Source organism: Empidonax traillii, unplaced genomic scaffold (genome assembly GCF_003031625.1).
Source record: "Empidonax traillii isolate 1590-97213 ecotype Southwest subspecies unplaced genomic scaffold, ASM303162v1 scaffold49:size1601597, whole genome shotgun sequence".
Lineage (NCBI taxonomy): Eukaryota > Metazoa > Chordata > Aves > Passeriformes > Tyrannidae > Empidonax > Empidonax traillii.
The window spans coordinates 1,086,279-1,108,804 of NW_020955242.1; the positions used below are offsets into that span (position 1 = coordinate 1,086,279).

A 22,526-nucleotide genomic window follows, 5' to 3' on the forward strand; every position below is an offset into this window, starting at 1 on the left:
TAAACTGGACTAGTGGTTTATGTGGTTTCATGATTGTTCGGGAGCTTCTGTAATAAATCACTTGACTTGCACATTTCCTAAGCCACTTAAGTGAAGGGCTGGAGTACAAGTTCAATCTCTTCTAATCTTGGGCTGCTCTTTGATCTCAGCTGCAGTGCAGGGCGAGTTGCTGCAGAGCTGAGCCCCCACAGCCCCAGTGCTGCTGAGAGCCAGGGCTCTGTCTGACCCCTGGGGCTTGGCAAAAACAGTGCCAAGGAGCAGTGATAGGACAATGGGAAAGTGATGGTGAGGTAAGTCTTGTTCATCTCTGAACTGTCACAGATCCCTGCAGGGCTGGTCAGTAGGTTGGGTTGCTCCAAGACAAGTCCAACTAATAGTTTGCTGAGAAGAAAATAATTTTATTTCAAAGAATGTGGAATTTTGTTTCATTTAGAATGAATATGCTGAAAAATTATCTTTTTTAATTAGATTGGGAAAGGGGAGAGAACACTCTGTCTTTCTGTAATCAGATTTGTGTATTAAAAGCAGCTCTTCCAGGAGCAAGGTAGGCGAGTGATTACTGAAATGATGCTGTGGAAATCAAATCCTTCTCTCCTGGATTGGGCTGTTGTATTTCCTAGTACAGGTACGTAATTTAATAGAAGCCTAAATTTAAGTCCTTGACTTTGATAAGGGGATGTTTCTGAGTATCGTCTTTAACATTCTGAACTCCAAAGAACATTTCCGAGACACCTGGAAGTTACACCAGTGGACTTACTTGCTCTGCTGAGGCTGCAGGTCCCTTCCAATCAAACTGTTTTAAGTCTTGAAAGAAAAAAATTTTAAGCTGCTTCAGATGTTTTTTCCTTTTTTTTTTTAACCAAGTTTCCACAACATTTGTTTTTTGTCTTTGGAATGCCTCTTTTGAGGTAGGGGGTTTTGGGTTTTTTGGCTTGCTTGGTTGGTTAAGGGTTTTGGTTTTTTAGCATTTGTTTCAAAGCATAAACTGCAAGTTGTACTTTAATTATTATTTATAGCTGAGGCTTATTTAACAATTTGGTTTTAGAAAGGGATAGAAACCACAGAAGAGGATGAAATGGGTAAAATAGGCCCAATGGGTAAAAATGCAGGGAAAAACCAGTGTGTCCTTAGCTGTGGAAGTACAGCCCCTGGCCAGCTGTAGCCAAAGAGGTTCGTAACTACTTCAGAATTGTTAGAAGTCTCTGTAACTTCATTAGAAGGTGAGTACACGGTACATGGGAAATAATTCTGCTGGGCTACAGTGTGAGATCTCTTTTATTAAAAGCTCCTCCAGGGAAGGCAAAGCCTCTTTTTTTCTGGGGCCCTCCTGTGCTGTGTGGTGAGAGCGCCTGGTGAGACAGCCACCTTCCTCCTCCTGCTCCTCCTCTTCCTCCTGCTCCTCTGCCAGAAGGAGCGGCAGCCCCAGCCCCAGCATTCCCTGACACTGCTGCCCCTTCTGCCAGAGCAGTAGGAGGGAACACACTTGGAATGAACACAGTGACTAAACTGAGCAGGAGTAAATCCTTCCCCTCTCGGTGTGGGTAAGACGTGATTATTTATTTATTTTTAAACCCTTAATTGCCCTGTGGGACTCCAGTCCTTGCACTGTCCTGGGCCCTGCAGACCTCAGCTGTATGTTTGTGTGTTGTTTGCTTTTGCACTAACCACTAAAAGCTGCAGACTATTTGCAGCCTTGCACATACAATGCTTTTTTTTCCACACAAGATCATACAACTGAGTTTATAAATTCTTTATTGAAAAATACAATTGCAATATTTTCATACAAAGTGAAGTAAATGGTATAGAATAACAAGAATTGTCTGACACTTCCATAAATATTTTTACAGAAACATCTACACAACTTCTGGACTTCAACCTTCTATTATGCAGGTAAGAACAAAAGATCCTTTTATTTTACTTTAATTGAATTTACAGTGGAATTAAGTCTCAAATTTTCCTATTACTCAGAAGGGCAGGAATGACTGAAAACAGAGGTTTTAGCTTTTGCTTCCTTAGAAGACCTTCTGGCACCTGCCAAAACACCACAAAACAAACCCCCAAGCCCTGTTGTTTAGAAACAAAATATCTAAGTATATGTTTTAAGAGAGGGACACCACGATCCTGCTGCTGAGTAAGAGGCGGGGGGGGCAGTGCCTCTCATGAAAAGCAATGAGCATATAAAATTCCTCAAAAAAAGCACACATCCTTGGCTTCCTGCATTCACTGCTGCACGTACACTGAGTTACAATGAATTCTTCATGCCATTTGCTGACAATAGGAGCAATGGCATGTCAGAGTGAAATAAATACAAAAGTCAACTTGCTTCAATACAGAAAGACAGCTGAAGTCATCCTTTGCAAAAAATATTCACATTTAGAAAGTGCCATTGCAAATATACAGCAAAACTCACCTGCCTTAAAAATGATGCTTCACAGCCCCATCAAAAGTGACACCTGGGGAACATCAGTTCACTCTCCAACATTGCACAGCTCAAACCAATGCACCTACACAATCCCGTCCCTTTGTACAGCAAGGGGGCACAGACATGACAGTTTTCAGAGGCACATGAATGTCCTCAACATGGAGAGGATCCATCCAGACATCTTCCTTTAGGCCTCAAAACAATTATTCCTATAATCCCTTTCCCAGCAGAACTGGACTTTGCTAGGATGTTGTTGTTAGCGCTTCCAGGAACCAAGACACTGCTCTGGGTACCCTCGTGCTGTGGCTCCTGTGTCTGATGCACCTCCAGGGGCCTGTCCACAGCTGAAGGTGATGAACAGTGTGAGGGGACTGGTTAGAGCAAACGGAAGGAAAGAGCCAGTGCCAGGAGCACAGCTGTGTTAGGGGGGTGTGTTCTCCAAGCAAGAAAAGCTCTTCAGCTGCTTCTGGAAGGCTGGAGAAGGGTCACTTGCCTTGTGAGGAGCTTGAGCAGGGGGTGGGGTCAGGGGGCAGGGTCTGAGACCCCAGGGCAGTCAGGGAACAGTGGGCAGTGGCCGGGGCAGGGAGGGGGCTGAGCACAGCCTGGCTGAAGACACTTGCAAGGCTCAGTGGGTCCATATGTGGGCTGAGCAGCCCAGCCCTGGGAGCAGCAGGAAGGGAAAACTTGTGTGGGCTCAGTGAGAGCCTCGGTCATTGGCCACGTCCTGGAGCCGCCTCAGCAGGGCCGTGTGATTCTCCTGACAGATGCGCTTGGCTGGGGCTTCAGTGCCGTCCTCAAGGAGAATGCCTCTCTTCTTGGTGGGTGTTTCTCCAGTTCGGACCATGCTGTTAATTTCCTTTAGTCTCTGGAGGGAGGAAAGGGGAAAACAGAAATAGCTCTGTGCAACTACCACAACATAATGTGAACTGTTGTAAGGTGTGTTATAGTGGGACTAAGGCTTTATTTGTGGAAATCTGTACTGTACCCAGTTGACCTTCTTCCTCACTGTACTGGTCTTTCTATTACCAGAGTAGGCAGAGTCTTAAACTCAAGCCAGCTTGTTGTGTCACTGCCTGTAGAGCTCAAAGGCCCACCCAACTTTACAACTTCAGTAGCTGAACTGGCAGTTTGATGAGTGTCAGGTGCCAAAGTACATGCTGGACAAGGTAAACAAAATATTATGTTGCACAATCTACTCTAATTTTACTAGCAGAAAGAAAAGATAGAGTTAAACATAAAACCAAGCTGAAACCCTTTAGCCTCACCTTAGAGGGGCTGCTGCTGAAGTAGTAGAATATCCTCTCTTGGGAAGAGAGAGCAGCCTCGTTTCTGTGTGGCGAGATGTACAGGGGGTGGTTCTGGGAGAGCTGCACCCGGCGAGGGGAGCCGAGCCGCACGAACGGGTACGGTGAGAGCGGAGGGGAATCCGTCTGCCCGGAGAGAAGGAAATCACTCAGCAGCTGTGTCTGAGCTCAGTGTCACTGCAGCAAGGCTTTCCTGAGCTGGTCACTTCAACACACTCCAGGCTTTTTTCACCCATGTGATACCATACAGATGTGTCCCTGGTGGTGCAGTGGCTAAACCACAGCGTTGTCAACGCTGAGATCTGGGTTCGATTCCCGGTTAGGACACTCCCTGGGCAGATGGAGCTCGTTAGCCCTGTAAGGCAATCCATCTACGTCCTGAGGACCTTGCTGCCACTGTCCAAGCATGCTTGGCCCCGGCAGATGAACCTCAGGATTAAAGGGTGGGCTCAGTTCCGCGCACACTGTGTCTCACCTAAAAAATCCAATGCGCAGGCTGGAAGGTGGAAAGACCTTCCCCGGTTCTTTGTTTGCGAAGAGACTGGCCATTACAACAAATGTGAATTTTGTCCTGGTAGTGGGCTGGATTGGTATTTTTTAGTTTACTTTTCTAAATCTGTCTGAGGGTGACAGATGACACTGCTTAGAGCTGTGTATTTCATACAGGAGGAAACAGCAATTAGGCACTGAAAGTACTTACTGGTTTAGGAGCAGAGTATGTCCCTGAGGTGAAACTGTTGTCATAAAACCAAAAATCCCTTGAATTTGCTTACAGTGAGCTCAGCTAAGGGGACTTCACTGCATCGTCAGTAGAAAAAGACAGTGCTGAAAAGCACAGAATTTAACTTACTGCATTTGAAGTGTACTTGAGGGCAAAGTCTTTGATCTGCTCGATGTAGATGTTGTTGTAGAACTGGATGAGGTCTCCCCGCTCCTCCTCCTCGGTGTCGCTGTTGGCGCCGGTGAGGCGGGTGGGCGTGGGGGGGGCACTGCCGGGGTGCGGCACGGGCAGGGTGCTGCTGGAGCGCATCACCGGGCTGGAGTCCCGGCTGCCTGCAGGAGGAGCACAACTGCTCAGTGCCCCGACAGCCCTGCCATCCCACGCCCTTGGAAACACCGGGTCTGGTGTCACTGCCAGTGATGCTCCCTTTGATCCCTGAGCTGCCTCTTTGTACAGACCACAGTGCTGTGTGTGCACAGACACCCAATTTCTAACCCTCCTGTCTGAGCTGAGTTTCATCACAATATAAGGAGACCTGAAACTCCATTTTCATGCATTTGTGCTATACTTACAACAGTAGCTCTTTCATGTTGCCACCTGGCATAATTTCAAATAAGAAACATTAGCCTTTTGCAGCTAGTAGTAGAAATAGTTGGCTTGGTAATACTTCCTGCTAGTTTAATGTGGGAAGTTGCAAAATACATGTAATTTTTTTCTCCCCTCCCTGCCACCTCTCTGTGACAGAAAACATTTATATCTGCGGCTTATACTGTCATCCATTACATATCTTGAAAAGTGGTGGTAGGAATATACAGCACAGTTTCTTTGCTTTCCTTTATAGAAGTTAATCCCAGGAAGATGTCAGTTCACCTATCAAGGAGAGAATCTTCAGAGCTGTCAGCTATGCTGAAATCACTGCTGGGACTGGCGCTCCTATCTCTGTAGACAGCCAGCTGCTACAAAAGAAACTGCTGCAGCCCTTGGGTTTTGATAAGAGTAGCCGAACCTGGGCTAGCCCTGATTTCCTCTCATTCTCCAAAGACTCATTCTTGGGTGTGTGAGCTGAAATCAGAGCTTAGGCCAGCATGGCAAACCCCCAAGCAAAGTGCATCTGGGGACAGATCCCAAACTGTCAAAGGGCGGTGTAAATATAAACCCTGAGTTACAGCAACTCTTATATGTTACTGATGTATTTGTAATTGTGTCCAAGTTTACCAAAGGAGGATCTGTTTGGGGTAGAATCACTCACTTCTTTCCTTGTTCCTCTCCTTGCTCCTGTCTGTGGGTGAGTTCTGCTGGCTGCTGCTGTCGCTGCTGCCGGAGCGGCGGCGGCGCCTGCCTTTGATCAGGACACTGCGATAGACCTGCAGGGACAAAGGGGGTGTCCCCAAGGGAGGGTGATGCACTTACTTGGTCAGCAAACAACTGTCTGCATGAAACTTCACTGTGCTGCTTCAGGGGAAAATACAGCCTCCTAAGAAGAATATTATCCAACGGGCACTGTTCTTAGATTTTAAGTAAGGATATTTTCTACTTTAGATATAGTTTAGCATATAAAGCTTTCAGTAGTGCAGGATTTTGGACATGACTGCTGTCTTTCCAGGGGAACGGCTCGCAGACTGCATCCATTTTATACTAAATGCTACTTTGCAAAGCAATCTGTTCCCAAAATAGAACTAATGCATTTAATAAACTAGAGACCACATTGTTTATTAAAAACTGTACTCACGTGGCTCTGGGCTTGTGGCTGTGTCCGATAGCAGCGCATGATGTCCTGAAATGATCTGTCTTCATTAGTGACCTACGAGGGGAGGGACACAAAAGGTTCACATCTTCTCTGCAGGGTTTTTCTTTGGCTGTGTGTGTGTTGGGGTTTCTTTGAGGAATTGTAATATCTGGAATATTAAGTATTAAAGAAATTTTTTGTTTGTTTGCTTTTTCTTTGTTCACACTTTACCTTAGTCATGACATAGATGGCACACATCAGCAGCTGATCCAAGTGTCTGTCCATCATGATTTCAGGGCAGTGCACCAAGGAATACTCAAAGCACGTCCAGATCTTTTTCCGCAGCTCATCAGACACATCGAGTTTGACGCAGAGATCCCTCAGACGAACACTGGCTAAATGATACACCTGTTGGAATGGAGTCTGTGCTCAGGGCCACAGCAACACTGCTTTTCTCACCCAGAGAAAGAGTAGTTCAGAGTTTCACACCCTGTAGAACTTGGGCAAATGCTAAGCCAAAAGAAGAGTAAGTGATCTTATATTTAATTTCTTTCCTTACAAGACACAGACATTCTCATTTTTGGTGCTAGAGCTCAGAAAACCACTTACTGGAAGTTTAAATTCTAAGCTGTCCTGAGCACAGACAGAAACCACTGTATTGAATAAACCAGGGCATCTCAAAGGTAAATATCTTCCTTTGGAAGAGCCTTCAAGAAAATGAACACCTTTAAAAACCTGCTGGCCAAACACAGAAGCTACTTCACAACTCCTGATGTGACAGCTGTGGTGACAGCCCACTCCCTTGCTCATGTGTCCTCCATGAGAAAACTACCCTTAGTTAAGTGTATGAATAATGCACTCTTATTATTACAACTAATAAATGTACATTGTTAAAATCACTGAAGATTTACCAATATACAAAACACAGACTAAGCAAAGGACAAATGAGTACCTTTCTGAAGAAGAGTGACAGTGAGCCCGTCTTCCGAGGCCTGATGGACATGGCAGTGAACTGCTGGGCCTGTCTCTGCTCTCCAGGGGAGATCTGCTGAACAGTCAGCTGGCCTGGCAACTGCAGTGCTGCCCCAGGCATCTGGGTGTTCAGGGTACCTGTGAGAGCCTGGGCACTCAGAGGCTGAATGGGGCCAGAGACAGCTTGGGGCTGGGCACCTACATTTACTTGGACTGGGAAGAAAGTTATTCCTCCATTTTCATTGGCAATACCTGTAATTTAAGAAAAAAACAGTCTGAAATAAGAGCAAATTGTGTGGGGGGCCATGCGTGTGTTGGTTTTGTTTCGTTTGAGTTTTTAGGAATTCTTTTATTAGCTGCTTATAACTATTCATTTAGTATATTATATATGAACTTGTTTAATCAAAATACTTTGGACTTCTAATCATGAGACAAGAAGATAATGAAGCTGAACTACGGTTTTCAAAGTAAGGCAAATTTCATCCTGTGCCAGTTCAGGAAAGAGGAGTTACTGAAATAACCGTTTCATAAAATAGATACTGGCAGTCACAACATCCCTGTGCTGTAATGGTCTGTCTTTAAATTCTGATCATTTATTCAAACAGTGTTTCCTAAACATCCTTAAACATACTTTTTTCTCCCCTGGCCAACTCTTCCCCCATCTCCCCTGTGTACTAACCCTCTGGTAAGGAAAGCCTGAGTAATTCTACAGCAGCTTTCCCCTGACCTTGTACTGGGATTGTCACCGTCTGCCCGTTGTTGGCTGTCACGGTGGCAGTTGCCACGGTGACCAGGGTCTGGCCAGGCACCGGAGTCACCGACATGGCTTCGGGATTCATGTTCTGCACTGGCACCGTGTTCACCACGGGCTGTTGGGGAACTCTCACGGGGGTCCCACTGTCAGAGGGGTTCTCGTTATCAGCAAACAGGCGGCGTCTCGTAGGATTGGCTGTAGGAGAACTGTATCTGTCATACAGGGTGGCTGGAGGTGAGGAGAGGCCTGTGGATTAAAAACATACACAAACACACACATATATATATATATATATAAATTTAACTCTTGGTTTATAATCCCTTATGCAGATATGTGACAGAAATCTAATGTGAACTAAAATATGTCATGCAAAGCTCTTCAGGAAACATTTAAAAAAAAACACAGATTGCTTTTAGAGTTGACTTAATCCTCAATAATGCTGAGTTTAATATTTTTCTAGGTTAATGTATTATGTTTTATTTATTCTAGTGAAAAAAGTTTGAGATGTCACATAACTAAATATATATAGTGGAGCTTTTATCCTGATATAACAATAAAGCAAACCAATTAAAATCTAAGGTGTGTATTATTTAACACATACATATGTATACATACACACACACTGTTCACATACATCACTTTCTGAAAATATCTGACATTTAAGAAGCTTACTTATGTAACTTCAGTCTGAGTAAGTACAGCATGTTATGCTTTAAAACATCTCACCTTTTCCTAGTCCTCCACTTTCAGCACGAACTTCATTTATTCGTCTTGGTGTCAATGGGGAACCCACAACACTGTTCCCAGCAGATCTCTCAAAGTGCTGAGGTGGCATTACCTAAAATAGTCATACTTTGATTACAGTGTTTGTATCACAAACAAACACACACAAATATATAACAAATTTTGAACAGCTTTTAAGAGCTACTGCACTACAAATTTTGAACAGCAAAGATCTATGGAGAAAATCAAGAACAGTGAAAAACTTACACTAAGCCCAACTAAAACTGCCTCCTGACTGTACTGCCTGCAAGATCCAGCACTTCTGGGACTTCTTCTGGGTGTACTTTTTACCACATTGCTTGCCTAGTAATCTTTTCAAGCGCAAGTGACTGATCCAAACCTTCCCTGCTTGTCCATTTTGTTCACTGTTCTGCTACACCAATAAAATACTGGATAAGAATCATCTCTGTTGTCTGCCTCCATTTCAGATGTCTCTAGAGATGACCATGAACACACCACACTGCATTTACTGCTTTCTCTGCACTGAGGGGCTGATGGAATGAAACTGATATTGGGACATGCAAGGCCTCCTCTCTCTGCCATCCTGTCTGATTACAAAAGCTATCTCAACCCCATGAAGATGTGCTCACCTCTTCACAACTAGGAACTTTGTTTTCATGGTCTCTGATGCGGTCCCACAATATGGATTCCCGTTTCCATGCCATGCTTTCAAGGATCTGTTCTTCAATATGATTCAGGTGTTTTACTACTTCCCGACAAAGGCCATCCTCTGCTCTAATGAAAACCTCAATCACCTGTAAGGTGGATAATTATCATCAACATAATGTACTTCCTCCATAAATTTCTTATTAAACAAAGATCTAATTACAATTCCTGATTTTCAAGGAAGAAGAGACTATTAGAAATATTTAGGCTGAATTACTATGACTCAATCCTATGCTGTCATAGAGGTCCATGAGCACTCATGACTTGATAAGCATTTCTAGCTCTCAAACACGTTACCTTATAAAAATGATAAACTGGAATGTCAAATATTTCGGTGATGAACGGGAAGTTTCCAGGTGGGTTATATGTAAAGGTAATGATCTCAAGGCAACAGGCCAGCAGAGACCTGTGAAACACATCTTGCTCCAGTATTGCCTGTAAGAGTTGCAAATTTTAAAGCTTAATTTACAGCATAACTACAGAACAATAAAACAATTTTTATTCTGCCTAAACAAAAAGATTACCAAGCTTATAAAAGGTGATGTTATTTTGTAAGGGAGAGAAGAGAATCCAAAATGAACCATCTTTACTCATTAAAAAAATTATGTATTTTTGTGTTTGCAAACACAAATAATTTCTTAACCCTTTTCCTTCCATTCACATGTACTTACAGCCTACTTCTCAAAGACCTCCTTTTAAATGGCTATTTAAATGACTGTTCTGCTCTTTAACTGTGTTCCTTTTTTGTAGGTCCAACTTTAAAAATGAGGTGCCATTTGATTGGTTTTCCTTACAGATAAGTCAGTGTCTCCCAGTCGAGTCCTCCTCTCCTCCTCAATGACCGACTCCAGGACCTTGTAGTAGAGCATCTCAGCACGTCGAAAGTGTTTACTGGCAACATCTGCAGGAAGTTTAAAGAGAAGCAATATTGTGAAATGCACTAAGAAAGTATTACATTCTCCATCTTCAGGTACAGAGATAACAGTTTAGTAGCAAGTGTGGATGTCTATGCTGCTGTGGCTACAATACTTCCAGGACTAAATCAGTTAATTTAAAGTTAACTTAGGAATCCTTTTCCTATACTGCATAGACTTGTGAAAGCAGAGCAGAAGATCTTGCTACTGAACCCAGATTTTGATGACAATCCTAAACATTGCTATAATATACATATTTCAAGTTCAGAAAATACATTGAAAATTATACCTGAATGGATCCAACTTGCACTGTGCAACAGAAAACACTGAAGGAACTAAGCTGACAAGAACAGAGTAAGGTCTCATTAAGAAATAAGGTCAAAGAGCATCTTCCTTATTTTCAAACCATCTTCAGGCACTTCAGATATGAAGACCATTTTGAAAATAATATTTTTGTATTTATACTGGCAGGATTTTAATATCTTGTACTAATCCATCCTCATATGTAACCAAAACTGCTGTTGGGTTTTTGAAGACTACAATTATTCAGATTTTCCTTTACTGTCCCAGAAATCCATGCCATCACTACTATTCTCATATTTGAGAGAAAAAGTGGAACACTTCACAGTGCTTTATCATTTCACTTCTGTGGTTCTGAGAGCATGATCAAATTCCAGTGATTTAAGCTAAGGCTGACTAGAACATTTTATGCAGCACTGAAATTTGCTATGTCTAAAGAATACAGGAAAAGGCAAGAGAAGTAGAAAAGACACTTGTGCTAAAGCATAACCTGCAGGTAAAACTGTTAATTATAAGAGATTTATATGTTACAGGCCTTTCAATTCTTATCTAGATAAGCAAAATGATTCCCACCTTTGGAAAAATTACTGAATTCTCCTTCAGACTGTGTGCTCTGGCAGTACACGTCATGCATTTCTTTTATTCTGTTTGCAATAGACTGAGAAGGATCTCTGGAACATGACCTGAACATAAAAAATAAGCATTTTCAATATACTATTCCTTCCAAGACCAAAAACTCCTCCTATTTTTTGTAATATGATGAAAACATGGAAATATAAACACATTGCAAAGCAATGCAAACACACCCGTATGTGTCTAACTGTATTCACACTGTAAAACATCCACAGCATTATTATTACTATTGCAGACATTGTCGTAAAAATGCCCATCTTTCCACGATCAGGGATATTCAAACAGCATTTCTGCCCACGACATAAAAACTAGTTTAAAATATACTGTTCCTGAAGCAAACAGTTTATCTACACGTAGAGTAAGGTTTGTTTTGCATCTCCTACGGTATTGGAGTGATTTGCCAGATGGTGCAATTTGTTAAGCAGGAAGAGAAGTCTTGAAAATTTTACACTGGCAATTTGGAAGTTTGAGAAGCTCAGAACTGTTAGGTTTCAAATGGTATATGTTCTTATAGCCATCAACCTCTAAGGACAGATGTGTCTGAATAAAGAGAATAATCTTTTGAAATGTTTCACTGGATTCCACTTTACTCCAGAACCTTTCAAGTCTGGCTCACATTTCAGATTACACTGTTTAAGTATTAATGTTTGTCATTAAAACTATTTAAAAAATAGAATTATTTGGTTGGTTAACTATCAAACTTACTTGAGTATTTGCTCCAGATTTTCACTGGGGGCATTTTTCAGTCCTGCCAGCATCGTGTGAAGGCGGCTCAAACTGTATGTTGCCATGGAAACAGGTGTCACATATGGATTGCTCTCTTTAACATACTTGCGGCCAGTGAGCGGGGTTGTAATCCTAAGTGATTTGGACTAAAAAATAAAAAAATAAGTACATCTGTACATTATTATAAAACTTTGATAAAGTTCATAACCTAGAAATGTCAACCTGCAGAATTCTTACTCTGTGTTATGGAAAAAAAAGGCTCGGAATCAAATGGCCCAAACTCCATTGGGCCTCAGGTAAGGGCCAGCATTTGATATTCTGTAATTCATGGTTGCATTCAAATGTAATGTGCCTGTTTTCCAAAAGCTGCTCTTCTCACACAACAGGCCTGATGATTTTGTAGGTCTTCACTTTATTGTTTTGAAACATGTAGTGTTCTTTATCCTCTCACAGGATTCTGTGCTATTTTATTGTTCATGTATAAAGACATAATGCATCATGATTTTAGGCAACCAGGTGAAAACCATTCCCTAGTAATGGAACTAGAACTGTAAACAGATATAATATCAACACCTGAAGCCCATCTGTTAAAAGGAAAGAAAAAGAATGCATAGAGCAAAATTTTGACCAGTTTTGCCTATGTTAAACAAAATACTCTGCATATGGGACAGAGATGTGAAGGAAGGGGAAGTTGGACAGACAGATCCAGAGATCTCTAACAGTTCAGCATCTACGACAGAGAAACACAGAAAACTGCCTGTTCTGTACCTTCACCATCTACCTGAAGATCTCTCTCTTTGGGTAATTACCTAAATATTCTCTGTACTGGATTTGATCAAAGAAAACCCAGACGCATGGAGAAATTACGTCCAAAAAAACCCAAAGTGAGCAATGCATCTAACCAATTACAAAATTGAACTCAGCTATGTTGTGTACACTCCCAGGTCACCTTGAACAGTGAAGATGGTTTAGTAACTGCTTTTCTTCATCAGACACTTACTCAACTTATTCTCCTTGTAAAAACAGCAACATGGAAATGCCATACTCACCCTGTCAAAATGCTGCTGCAAATTATGCTTCACTTGTACTCTTTCAGCTGTTTCCATTCCTGAAGTTGTGTTTAAGCACCTTGTGAGGGTTCCAATTTCTTCATCTGCATCCTCACCAAGAAATATTCGCTCATCAAGGTTTCCCACTGACAGCACATACTCCTCATAGGCTTTGTTGATGGCTTTGCTGCAGCACAAAGGGAAAGATGGAGGCAAAACCCCCTTTACTGAGACTATTTCCTTCAGCTGCTCACAGAATTAACACAGTTCTGGCCTGTGGGCAGTCTCCTTCAAACCTCTTCTGACCCTGACTAAGGCACTGGAGCACCTTTAAAATCTACAATATCTTAAACATGACCATGGCAAGGACATTATTTTCCCTCCATATCTGATGCCTTTCCATTTAGACAGCTGCAGGAAGAACATCATAAAATACTGAGAACTCACATTTGGCTGGAAACTCCTCAAAATGTATACAGCATCACATCATAAACTACACTTTACCATTTTTATACCATTTAAACAAAAGTAAATCCTACCCGTTAGCATCTCTAGGTTTATAAAGAAAAAACGACCATCAAACCAAATTTTTTTCCTTCCCACTCATCCCATGTGCTCCTACACCTTTTTCATAAGTCTTTGAGTTAGACACAAAAAAGAAAAAAAAAAAACAAACAAACAAGGAAACATAAGAATCAAAGCAGACATCAGGTAATGCCATCCTGAAGCATCATTCCTCTTCCCAACAGGCCTCAGACCACAGCACCTCAAAGGGACTGAAAGGCAGTGCAGTGCAGGATCATTAATAAACACAAGGCAGCTGGCTGGGATCAGTGCTAAGATACTGATAACAACTGCAATAGTGTCACAGAGAGATGCTGATGCAACGCAAAGCACAGATACAGTGACTTACACACTATCTCCAAAGTTTCCAGGATCTAGAAATCCAGTCAGATTTTCCTCTTTTCCTTTTAAAAGCTGTAAGACAGTTAAGAACAAAAGATGGGCATTTAATTTCTTAAAAAGGTTTAGCAGATAATGAGTAAGAAGCCATTTTTCATTTTTCTACATTACAAATTTATTGACCTACCTTTTTGTCAAAAAGTTTCCGAATATATGGCTTCCAAAAATGTTCCTTGATACCTTTTGCTTCTAAAACTAATCCATAATGTAATGAACACAGTTTTTCAATGATGCAGGGAGGGTCAGATGATACTTTATAATCCTTACTATGAAAGTCTTCAGGTAGGCCTACAATTAAGAATTATGTATTATTTGATTTTGCAAATCCATATCCTGTTTCCTTATTACACTCTATGCTGTGAAGTTTAGGTAGCGTGAAATTAAAATAGTAAACTAATTAGTTCCCCTGAAAGAATTATTTATTATGTAATGCCCACTCAATTGGATGTTATCAAAAGCAAATTTTGAGTCAGAGATTTAAAAAAATCAGTGACTGAGTGATGAAAATTAAATATATCATTTCTAATAGAAAAACAATCAAACATTTGTGAACTATAATATCTGAGATAATGGTCCCAGTTCACATCCAAACACTGCAAAGTAAAGGCCAATACTGTACAGAACTGCAAATGAAGTGCAAGTCTGGAAGGAATTACTTCAGAAATTCAATGGAAACTTCTCACCATTTATTTGCATTTGTGGTCATTATGTCAACCTACATTTCCATTCTCTTCAGAAGGAGAACAGCAGCAATCCAGAAATGAGTGAGATGCAAATCTAATACCTGAGCACTGCATGTTTCCCAACTGCTGTGACAGTCTGACAGTGTCCAGTGACGGCTGTGCACTCTTTCAGTGACATTAAAACCTCATTAGCTTGAATTTTTACTCTGGAACTTCCTTCAATGGTATTTCTATAGTAAACCAAATCCTTGGCTTTACTGTATTATTGACAAAATCCACTGGTTAGTTATTACCAACTGCATTAACAGAAATGGAACCGTGTAGCCAGATACAGAAAATATTCATTCCCGTATGCTTCAAAAGAACATGGTTCGATTTATTCTCTGCCACACAATTCATACTCATTTCAGTAGCCTTAGAAGTTCTTGCAGGCTTCAGACAGATTAAGTTTTTTTTCAACATACCTTTAAAATTAGGATTCAGAAGTTCTTTACGGTTGGGACACTGGAGAGCATTTCCATACACGAGATCCAAAGCACATAACAGGAGATGGTAGGAATTGACCAAGTCATCACTGATCATAGGAAAATTTCCTTTAAGATTAGAAACACAAAAGACATAAAATTAGCACGGATTTAAATATTTTTAACCGAGAAACGGTTAATTTGTGTATTACAATCAACAATGCAGCCTTGGGAACAGATCTGGTAACTACAAATATCTGCACAGCAACACAGGCAGTAAAACAGACACTTAATAAAATACAGTGATCGTGAAGGAACTCAAATACACTGTTCTGTTTTGAAATCAAACCTTACCAAAATGTTGATAAGCATGCTCCTGCAGGCTCCCTCATTCACAGCAATCTCATTAACCAGTGCATAAATAACTTAAAGCAACACAAACTGTAGAATGCAAATGCTACAAGGAAGAAGAATGTGTTCCCATAACTCTGGCAGCAGCAGCCCCTCTGCCTGGCGGTGTCACATCCTTCGACAGATCTCACTGCACCTGCCTGAGGCAAATCTTGCTCTAAAGGCCAGTTAAGGGCCCACCTTTGCACTGCTGTGAAGACTTGCAAGGAACTTTTAACTTTGGCAAGGCCAGACCCAGGTTTTCAGATATCCTGGAAACAGCAAACACCACTCCTCCCCTTACCACCTCCAGCTCTCCAGAATGAATCTGTATTTAACTCAAAGTCAGATTAATTTTTTTAACAATCTCTTTTCTTGTTAAGTTTTGCTGGGAACATGCTCATTATAAACAGTAAGAAATGTAACTGTTTCTCCTGTGCTTTAGAGAAGAGTTAAAAGGTGTTATCTCTGACTTACTACATATTTATTCTCAACTTCCTCTCAAAAAGTTCTTGAAACCTCTTTGCTCTTCATCACCTTTCTCAAAGACTATATTCAGATTTATTACTCTTTACTGAACTCGTTTCTGTTTATGATATTGCTTTAGAGGAGTGGCCAATGCCAAAAATAGTTCTGCAAAATAAACTATACTGTTAATTAATATAAAGAATCACAATTTAATTAATTTGTACGCAAAGCCTGATGCTTCTATTACTCTTTCAGTACTAATAACTCTTCCACTCTTTTTCTACCCTTTTTTCTTGGGTAAGCACCAAACCAGTTAACAGAGCCCACTCTGAAGCACAGGTTTAGATTCTTGAAAAGATCTATCATATAGTAATAAATTCACTTACAACACATCAAAATGGATACATGATTGGAAAAGTTTTCTAAACTCTGCTATTTTTCTACCAGTAAAATACCAGTTTGTTCAAATCTGTATTAAATTTTCTGATTCCATGTTTGTCAGGAAGAAAATAATTTCAGTGCAGATTTAAACTATTTTTAAACTATTTAAAATAACAAACCCTACATAAAATACTAATTAACTGTATTCATTTATCAGTTATTTCCAAATCATAAAATGGTTCACAACAAAGCAATGAAAATTCTAAATACTATTAAGAAAACTTTAAATCACTAAAATTCTCTAAGTAACTCTTATAATATAGGCTGTTTCACAACCATGGCAATCATTCCTGTCAGCACAGTCAAAAATAAATCTAATTTTACAGAACCAGTAGTTCCATAGCAATGATCTGTCAATGACACTTCAAACAATGGCTCACTGCTCCCCTTCACAACCTGGCATCAAATAATAATAAACAGTTATCTCAGTGCAGCAGAGTTTTTTTTTTCCTCTCGTCAATTTTAAAGAAAGGAACAAAGTTTAAAGACAAATTCTTACAAATAGTAGGCAAGAACTGAAGTACAAAGTGGCTCCTTTACTGTGCAGTGTGTGTTGAAGGTACAGACAAACCTGTACTTTCTGCATTTGTGAAGCTGAGCCCAATGGTCTGCAGGATTGGACAAGCCTGAACCTGCCACTGATGTCTGGTTGCTGTGACAGAGATTTTCTGCCACCTCTCAAAACACAGAGGACAAAACCATGAGTACTTAATGCCTTAAATGGTCAACATTTAGTTTCCATTTTTGTGCTGCCACACTTTAATAGTAATTTACTAATTTTACAGTTTACATTTACTGAAAGTTGTTTTCTCATAAAACTGAATTGGATGGGTTACCAGAGTGGTATTCTCCACAAAGTTACTATGTTTGAAACTGCTCGCTAATTAAGATGTAGTCAACTGATGACACAGTTAATCAAACATATGAACCAATAATTTAGCAATAGGAAGACCCATAAAGTCCCTTTACACCTTGTCAACTGTGCCATCTTTCCACAGAAGAAGGGAAAAGAAAAATTTATGATTTTTCAGACTGACCCACTTATTCTCTCAGCTGCCTAACTGTGCTAAGGAAGTGAAGTCCCAGCTGACTGGAAATAAAGTACAGTACTAACTCTCACCTTGGAGTGTGGTAAAACACAAAGCTGGGGAAACTGGGACAGAATACATTCCTTTAGGCTATTGTGACAAGGCCCCTTCTCCAAAAGCATTTCCGAATTCAGAAATGCCTCCACCTTTTCAGTGTTTTAAGGACTGATACAAAGTAAGGACCAACAATATTGTGTTTGCCGTATTTAAACCCTTTCAGATCTCTTACCTTTTGCATGAACAAACAGCACCCAACAAAACTGGAAAACTTCAGTCACAGTACATGGTTGACGTCTTTTGGAAGAAAATATAGCAAAGATACCCATTAAGTTCACTGAATCAAAACAGATAAAATATCATAAACCAGTCAATAATTCCAAGGGAAAAATAAGCTTTACTGCAGCGTGGCCAAAATCTCACACCTCTCCCACATCCCCCTGATTGAAGTAATAATGAAAGCTGCACACTGGTTTAGTGCAGGCACAAGTGGAACCATGTAATGGTTCATTTTCACAGCATTCCTACTATGAACACTAACAGAGAAACAAAGCTTCCACTATAACATAAAATATCCACCAGATCTGCACCTATGAAGAAAACCACAGGAGTTACTGGGCAGTGAAACACGCTGAGCTGTGCTATGAGCTATTAAAGCTTGCAGATCATACAAGGATCAAATTTTTCCAGCCTTTCCCATCCTAGAAATACTAGCATTTCCCTTGTCTACAGGCTGATTTGAATATCTCCCCTTTCCCCCACTCCCCAAATCATAAAAACTTAGCAGTTTAGGGATTTCCTGCACCCTGTCAGATCTGAAACTGAAAAAGAGATTAAAACATTACTGCAAACAAGGACAGACAGACCAAATCTGATATTATAAACAACTCCTGTGAAAATACAACCAAAATACAACTCAAACAACCAAGCAACTTCATTGTATTTTCCCTGCAGTAATGCTCTAAAATCAGTCTGGGAATTACAGAAATGTACCTCTGTTTTCTTCCTCTCTGTTGGCGAGGTTGATCTTCTTGAGGATATCTGAAAATGTCCTGAAAAATGGGCTCATACTTCTTAAAAATGACTGCAGAAACTGTAAAGTTTCTCTCTAATCTCTCAGTTCGTTCTCTGAACTGAGATGGTAGATTTGCCATGTCTTCCCACTTCTTCATCTTGTTAAAAAACTCGATCAAGCTGAAAATACCCAATGGGTTAGATCTGAAAGGCTGTTTTGCTTGCAGAAATAAACTACACATTTTCAGCAAAAGTGCAATTTTTACTTCCCAAACTACTGATGGTAGTGCAAACATGACAAGCAACTCAGAGCCAGTCCTTCACCCATGAACATGGATGAGCTCAGACAGCTCACAGAATATTTTTAGATCCTCAGTTGATAACTACGTTAACAAGGTACTCTCAGCTCTGGCATTTCCTCACAAAGACAAAATCAGCTCCAACATTCAGATTAAGGTAAAATCAGATTTCCCTCATTTTTCTGAATTATTTATTAACTTAAATAAAACAAACTCTGAGTCCTGTAATGCTAAAAATATTCTACAAAGTATGAACCCCCCTAAATTTTAGCACATTGCACTTGGTAAATTTGACTTTCATTCATGTTTTGCTTCTTTATCTACACCTTCTCCTTCAGTGTTATTAGTATTTGATAGCCCAGATCACAGAAACAATTTATCCACATTCCATATCCCTGTATTTCTGATTTGGAAAACAGAAGGTTATAGAGGAACACTTTTGCAGTGTTTAAACCAACAGCAATGCTCCAGCAATGAAGGAAATGGGAGAAAAAGTGCATAAGAACATTCTCTTGTATTTTATTGTATTTTTGTGCCTATCTACTGAATTTTTAGAAAACAAATTGCTAAAAGTCAATTGTTTCAGGAAGCTTTTCTTCATTGCTTTATGGACATAAACATTTGACACAGATTTGTTTATCAGATTCTGATATCACTTTAGTTTCATAAAGCAAGAACATGTGAAAACTGAAGTTTTCTCACATAAAAAATTACATCTATTTTCTTATATAAAAAATTAGATAAATTGTATGAATATTTTCACAGCCAACTAAAAACGGTTTCTCCTGTGAGAAGTGCACACTTTGCACTCTCCAAAAATTGACTGTTCCTCAGTGTTTGGCTTCTTTCTCCTTTGAGAGAAGGAAGTCAACTTCTATTTTGAAAACCAGTGTTTTTAGAGCATAGTGCTGAGCAATTGGAACTGCCCTACCCCTGTGGCGATGAGCTATTATACAGACATCTGAGTGATATAAATTCTATCTTTAAAAGCAGGAAACAAGAAACATATTTAGCTTTTGTTCTCTAGTTCTAAATTTCACAAGCTGGTAAGCAGTCCTCGAGATTTTGTGTTTAAAAATCACCAAAAAGAAAAGTTACCTTTGCTCTGAACAGCGCAGGATTCTGGTTAAAGACACATAATTTCCCTCCGCTGTCCCTCTGCTCACAGTTGGAATTGCTTTCCTGCAAGCCACATACAAGGCACAGGCCAGCCAATGCATGTCGTTTCCCTGTGAATCAAAACATCAGGCATCTAAAAGACTTCACTGAAAAGGAAAACACACTTTTCAGCCAACCCAACACCAGGGGAAAGAACCAGGTCCTAAGTGGATGAAGTTCAACCAGTGACAAAGTTGATTTGCTGTTTCCAAGTTCTGTCGTGCTCTGTGTTTTTAACTACAAGAAAACAGGTACCAAACAGATATTTAACACCAAACGGCATCCAAACTAAAATTACTGGTTACCGTTATAAATTTCACCCCTGACCCAAAGCATAGGAATGCATTTTTAGTGTTGTTCTTCTCCTGTAGCATTTTATAATGCCCTGATTTTTAATGTAAGACAAAGGGCTACATTTCCTTGCTGCCAGAACATTCCTCTGCCCTGAACACACAGTGGGAAAAGAAAAACATGTTTCCATTTTGCTCTGTATCGCACAACAGATTCAGCCTGGTACCTAAAGACAGAAATGAATTCTAAGGAACATCTGAAAACATTTCAGTGGGAAAAGGATGGGTAGAAACAAACTTGACTTCGACGCTGTGGTTCTGCTGGGGGCCGGGTGAGCACACAGGGCCGGGGGAAGGGGCAGCGTCCCCTCCGAGCATCCCGGGCAACGTGTGTGTGACAGAGGCGCTGTCAGAGCAGAGCGGATCCTCCTCCCTCCGCAGGGCCGAGCACCTGCCCGGGGTTGGGGCCGCCCCCTAAGCGCTCCGGGCCCGCCGGGGGAGCGCTGGGGGCTCGGACAGACAAGGTTTATCCCCAGCGCCTCCTTCACGGCTCAGCCCCCCGACAGAGGCGCCTCCCGAGCTCCGGGGGCGTCCCCGCGTGTTCGTGTTTGCGAGACCGACATGACACAACCCCTCACCCTTTGCCCCCAGCCCGGGCCGTGCCGCGGCCAGGTCGGCCCCAATAAATAACTGATAAATGTTATCGCACCCGCGCTGGCCGAGGCCGCTGTGCCGGAAGGGCCGCAGCGACGGGGGCACGTCTATTTTTAACACCTTTCCCCCGCTCTGGCTCGGAACGGCGATGTTTTTTTCCGGGGCGATGCAGAGACGCCGCCGGGGCCGCCCCTTCCCTCTCGTCTCGACCTCCCGCCGGGACCCCCCGGGCCGGTCGCGACCCCGCGCCCGCCGCCCGTCCGGCACCTCCAGGGTGTAGTTGCGCCTCATGCTCTGGTAGCTGAGCCAGGCCTCCGCGCGGGCGCGCTCGTCCATGTTGAGGCTCCTGCAGAGCTCCTCGTAGCGCTGCCGGGTGTCGCCGTCCTCGCCCCCCGCGGGGCCCGGCTCGGGCCCGGCCGCCTCCTCGCCCGCCATGCCGCGCCCCGCCGCTGGGGGGCAGCGCCGCCAGCGCGCACCGCGCCTGCGCCAACGGCCCGCGCCTTCGCATCCAAACACCGCCGCGCGGGACCCGCCCCCGCCGCGCGCCGCCCCCTCTCATTGGCCAGCGGGGGGGAGAGGGGAGGGGCGAGCAGCCCCCCGCCCCGCCCCGCCCGCGCGCAGGCGCACGGCGCGTGCTCCTCCCACGCACGGCGCTCGGGGTGAGGAACAGGGTGGGGGTGCGGAGGGAGCGCCTGGGGGAGGGCTGGCACTGCAGGGGGTTAATGGAGGGGGTCACCGCACACACCGCGTCACGGCGTGGTAAGGGAGGGTGTCATGGCACACAGGGTCAGTGCGGGCTGTCACCGCACACAGTGTATGAAGGGAGGGTGTCACTGCACACAGGGGTCAGGGCAGGCCCTGCTGCACAGCCGGGTCCCAGACGCTGCGCAAGCGTTTGAGATCTTCCTGAGAGAGACAAACCCTGTGACGGGAGAACTGGGGTAGGAGAGCATTGATTAAAACCAAAGACGATGAATCCGGGTTCTGTTCTGCATTCAAACAAGCGGCGTTTGGTTCTTCAGACACAGCTTCAGAGCGTCACAGAGAAAAAGCCATGTCAAATCAAGGCCACAAAATAACAAAGATTCACTTTTTATTGAAGCACTTATGTTTGAGTCAGCTCTTAAATGGCTACCCAAGTGAATCAATAAATTTTCAAAGTATAAACAGCAACACCTTATGAAGGTACAGCAGGAGCTGCCACTGGTGAAGTTCCCACCAAGCAAAGAGGACACTCCCAAAAACAAGGTTTGAGAGTTCAGTCCTAGAGCAGGTACCTGTCAATTAATTGGTCAATAAAAGAGACTGTGCTTTATTAAAAGAGATTTATTGGCTGTGCCTGTTTTGATTTTGTCCTCATTTGCCTGTTTTGATTTGTCCTCATTAATTGCCTGAATCATTTCCATCACTGGACTCCGTATTATATCTACCAATATTGCAAGTTACAGCCACAAACACCCTCTCAGCCTGGATCCCTTGACAGCTGCTTCTCTATCCTATGATAATGTACATTTTTTACTGTCCTGAAGTTTCAGAAAGTTTGCTTAGGAGTGTTCTGTTACCACGTGCTTCGAGAAGCTGCACACAGATCAGAAACAATGTGAAGCAGAGGAGAGGACAGGGTAGTTCCCAAAATGCTTTTATCCT

General features: G+C 42.2%; 1 protein-coding gene across 1 annotated transcript; it reads right to left on the bottom strand.

Annotated features, from left to right (window-relative positions):
• Window positions 1–2,042: 2,042 nt before the first annotated feature.
• Window positions 2,043–21,297, bottom strand: RBL2 (RB transcriptional corepressor like 2). Its single transcript, XM_027879010.1, has 22 exons — window positions 21,147–21,297; window positions 19,876–20,006; window positions 18,458–18,658; window positions 17,697–17,761; window positions 15,081–15,209; window positions 14,061–14,221; window positions 13,884–13,948; window positions 12,971–13,157; window positions 11,901–12,067; window positions 11,136–11,245; window positions 10,143–10,249; window positions 9,646–9,783; window positions 9,273–9,437; window positions 8,626–8,737; window positions 7,873–8,145; window positions 7,126–7,397; window positions 6,405–6,581; window positions 6,177–6,248; window positions 5,697–5,811; window positions 4,577–4,779; window positions 3,688–3,852; window positions 2,043–3,287 (listed from the first exon to the last, which is right to left on the bottom strand). The coding sequence occupies exons 1-22, from the start codon at window positions 21,213–21,215 to the stop codon at window positions 3,117–3,119; spliced, it is 3,255 nt and encodes a 1,084-aa protein (XP_027734811.1). The 5' UTR covers window positions 21,216–21,297; the 3' UTR covers window positions 2,043–3,116.
• Window positions 21,298–22,526: the final 1,229 nt, after the last annotated feature.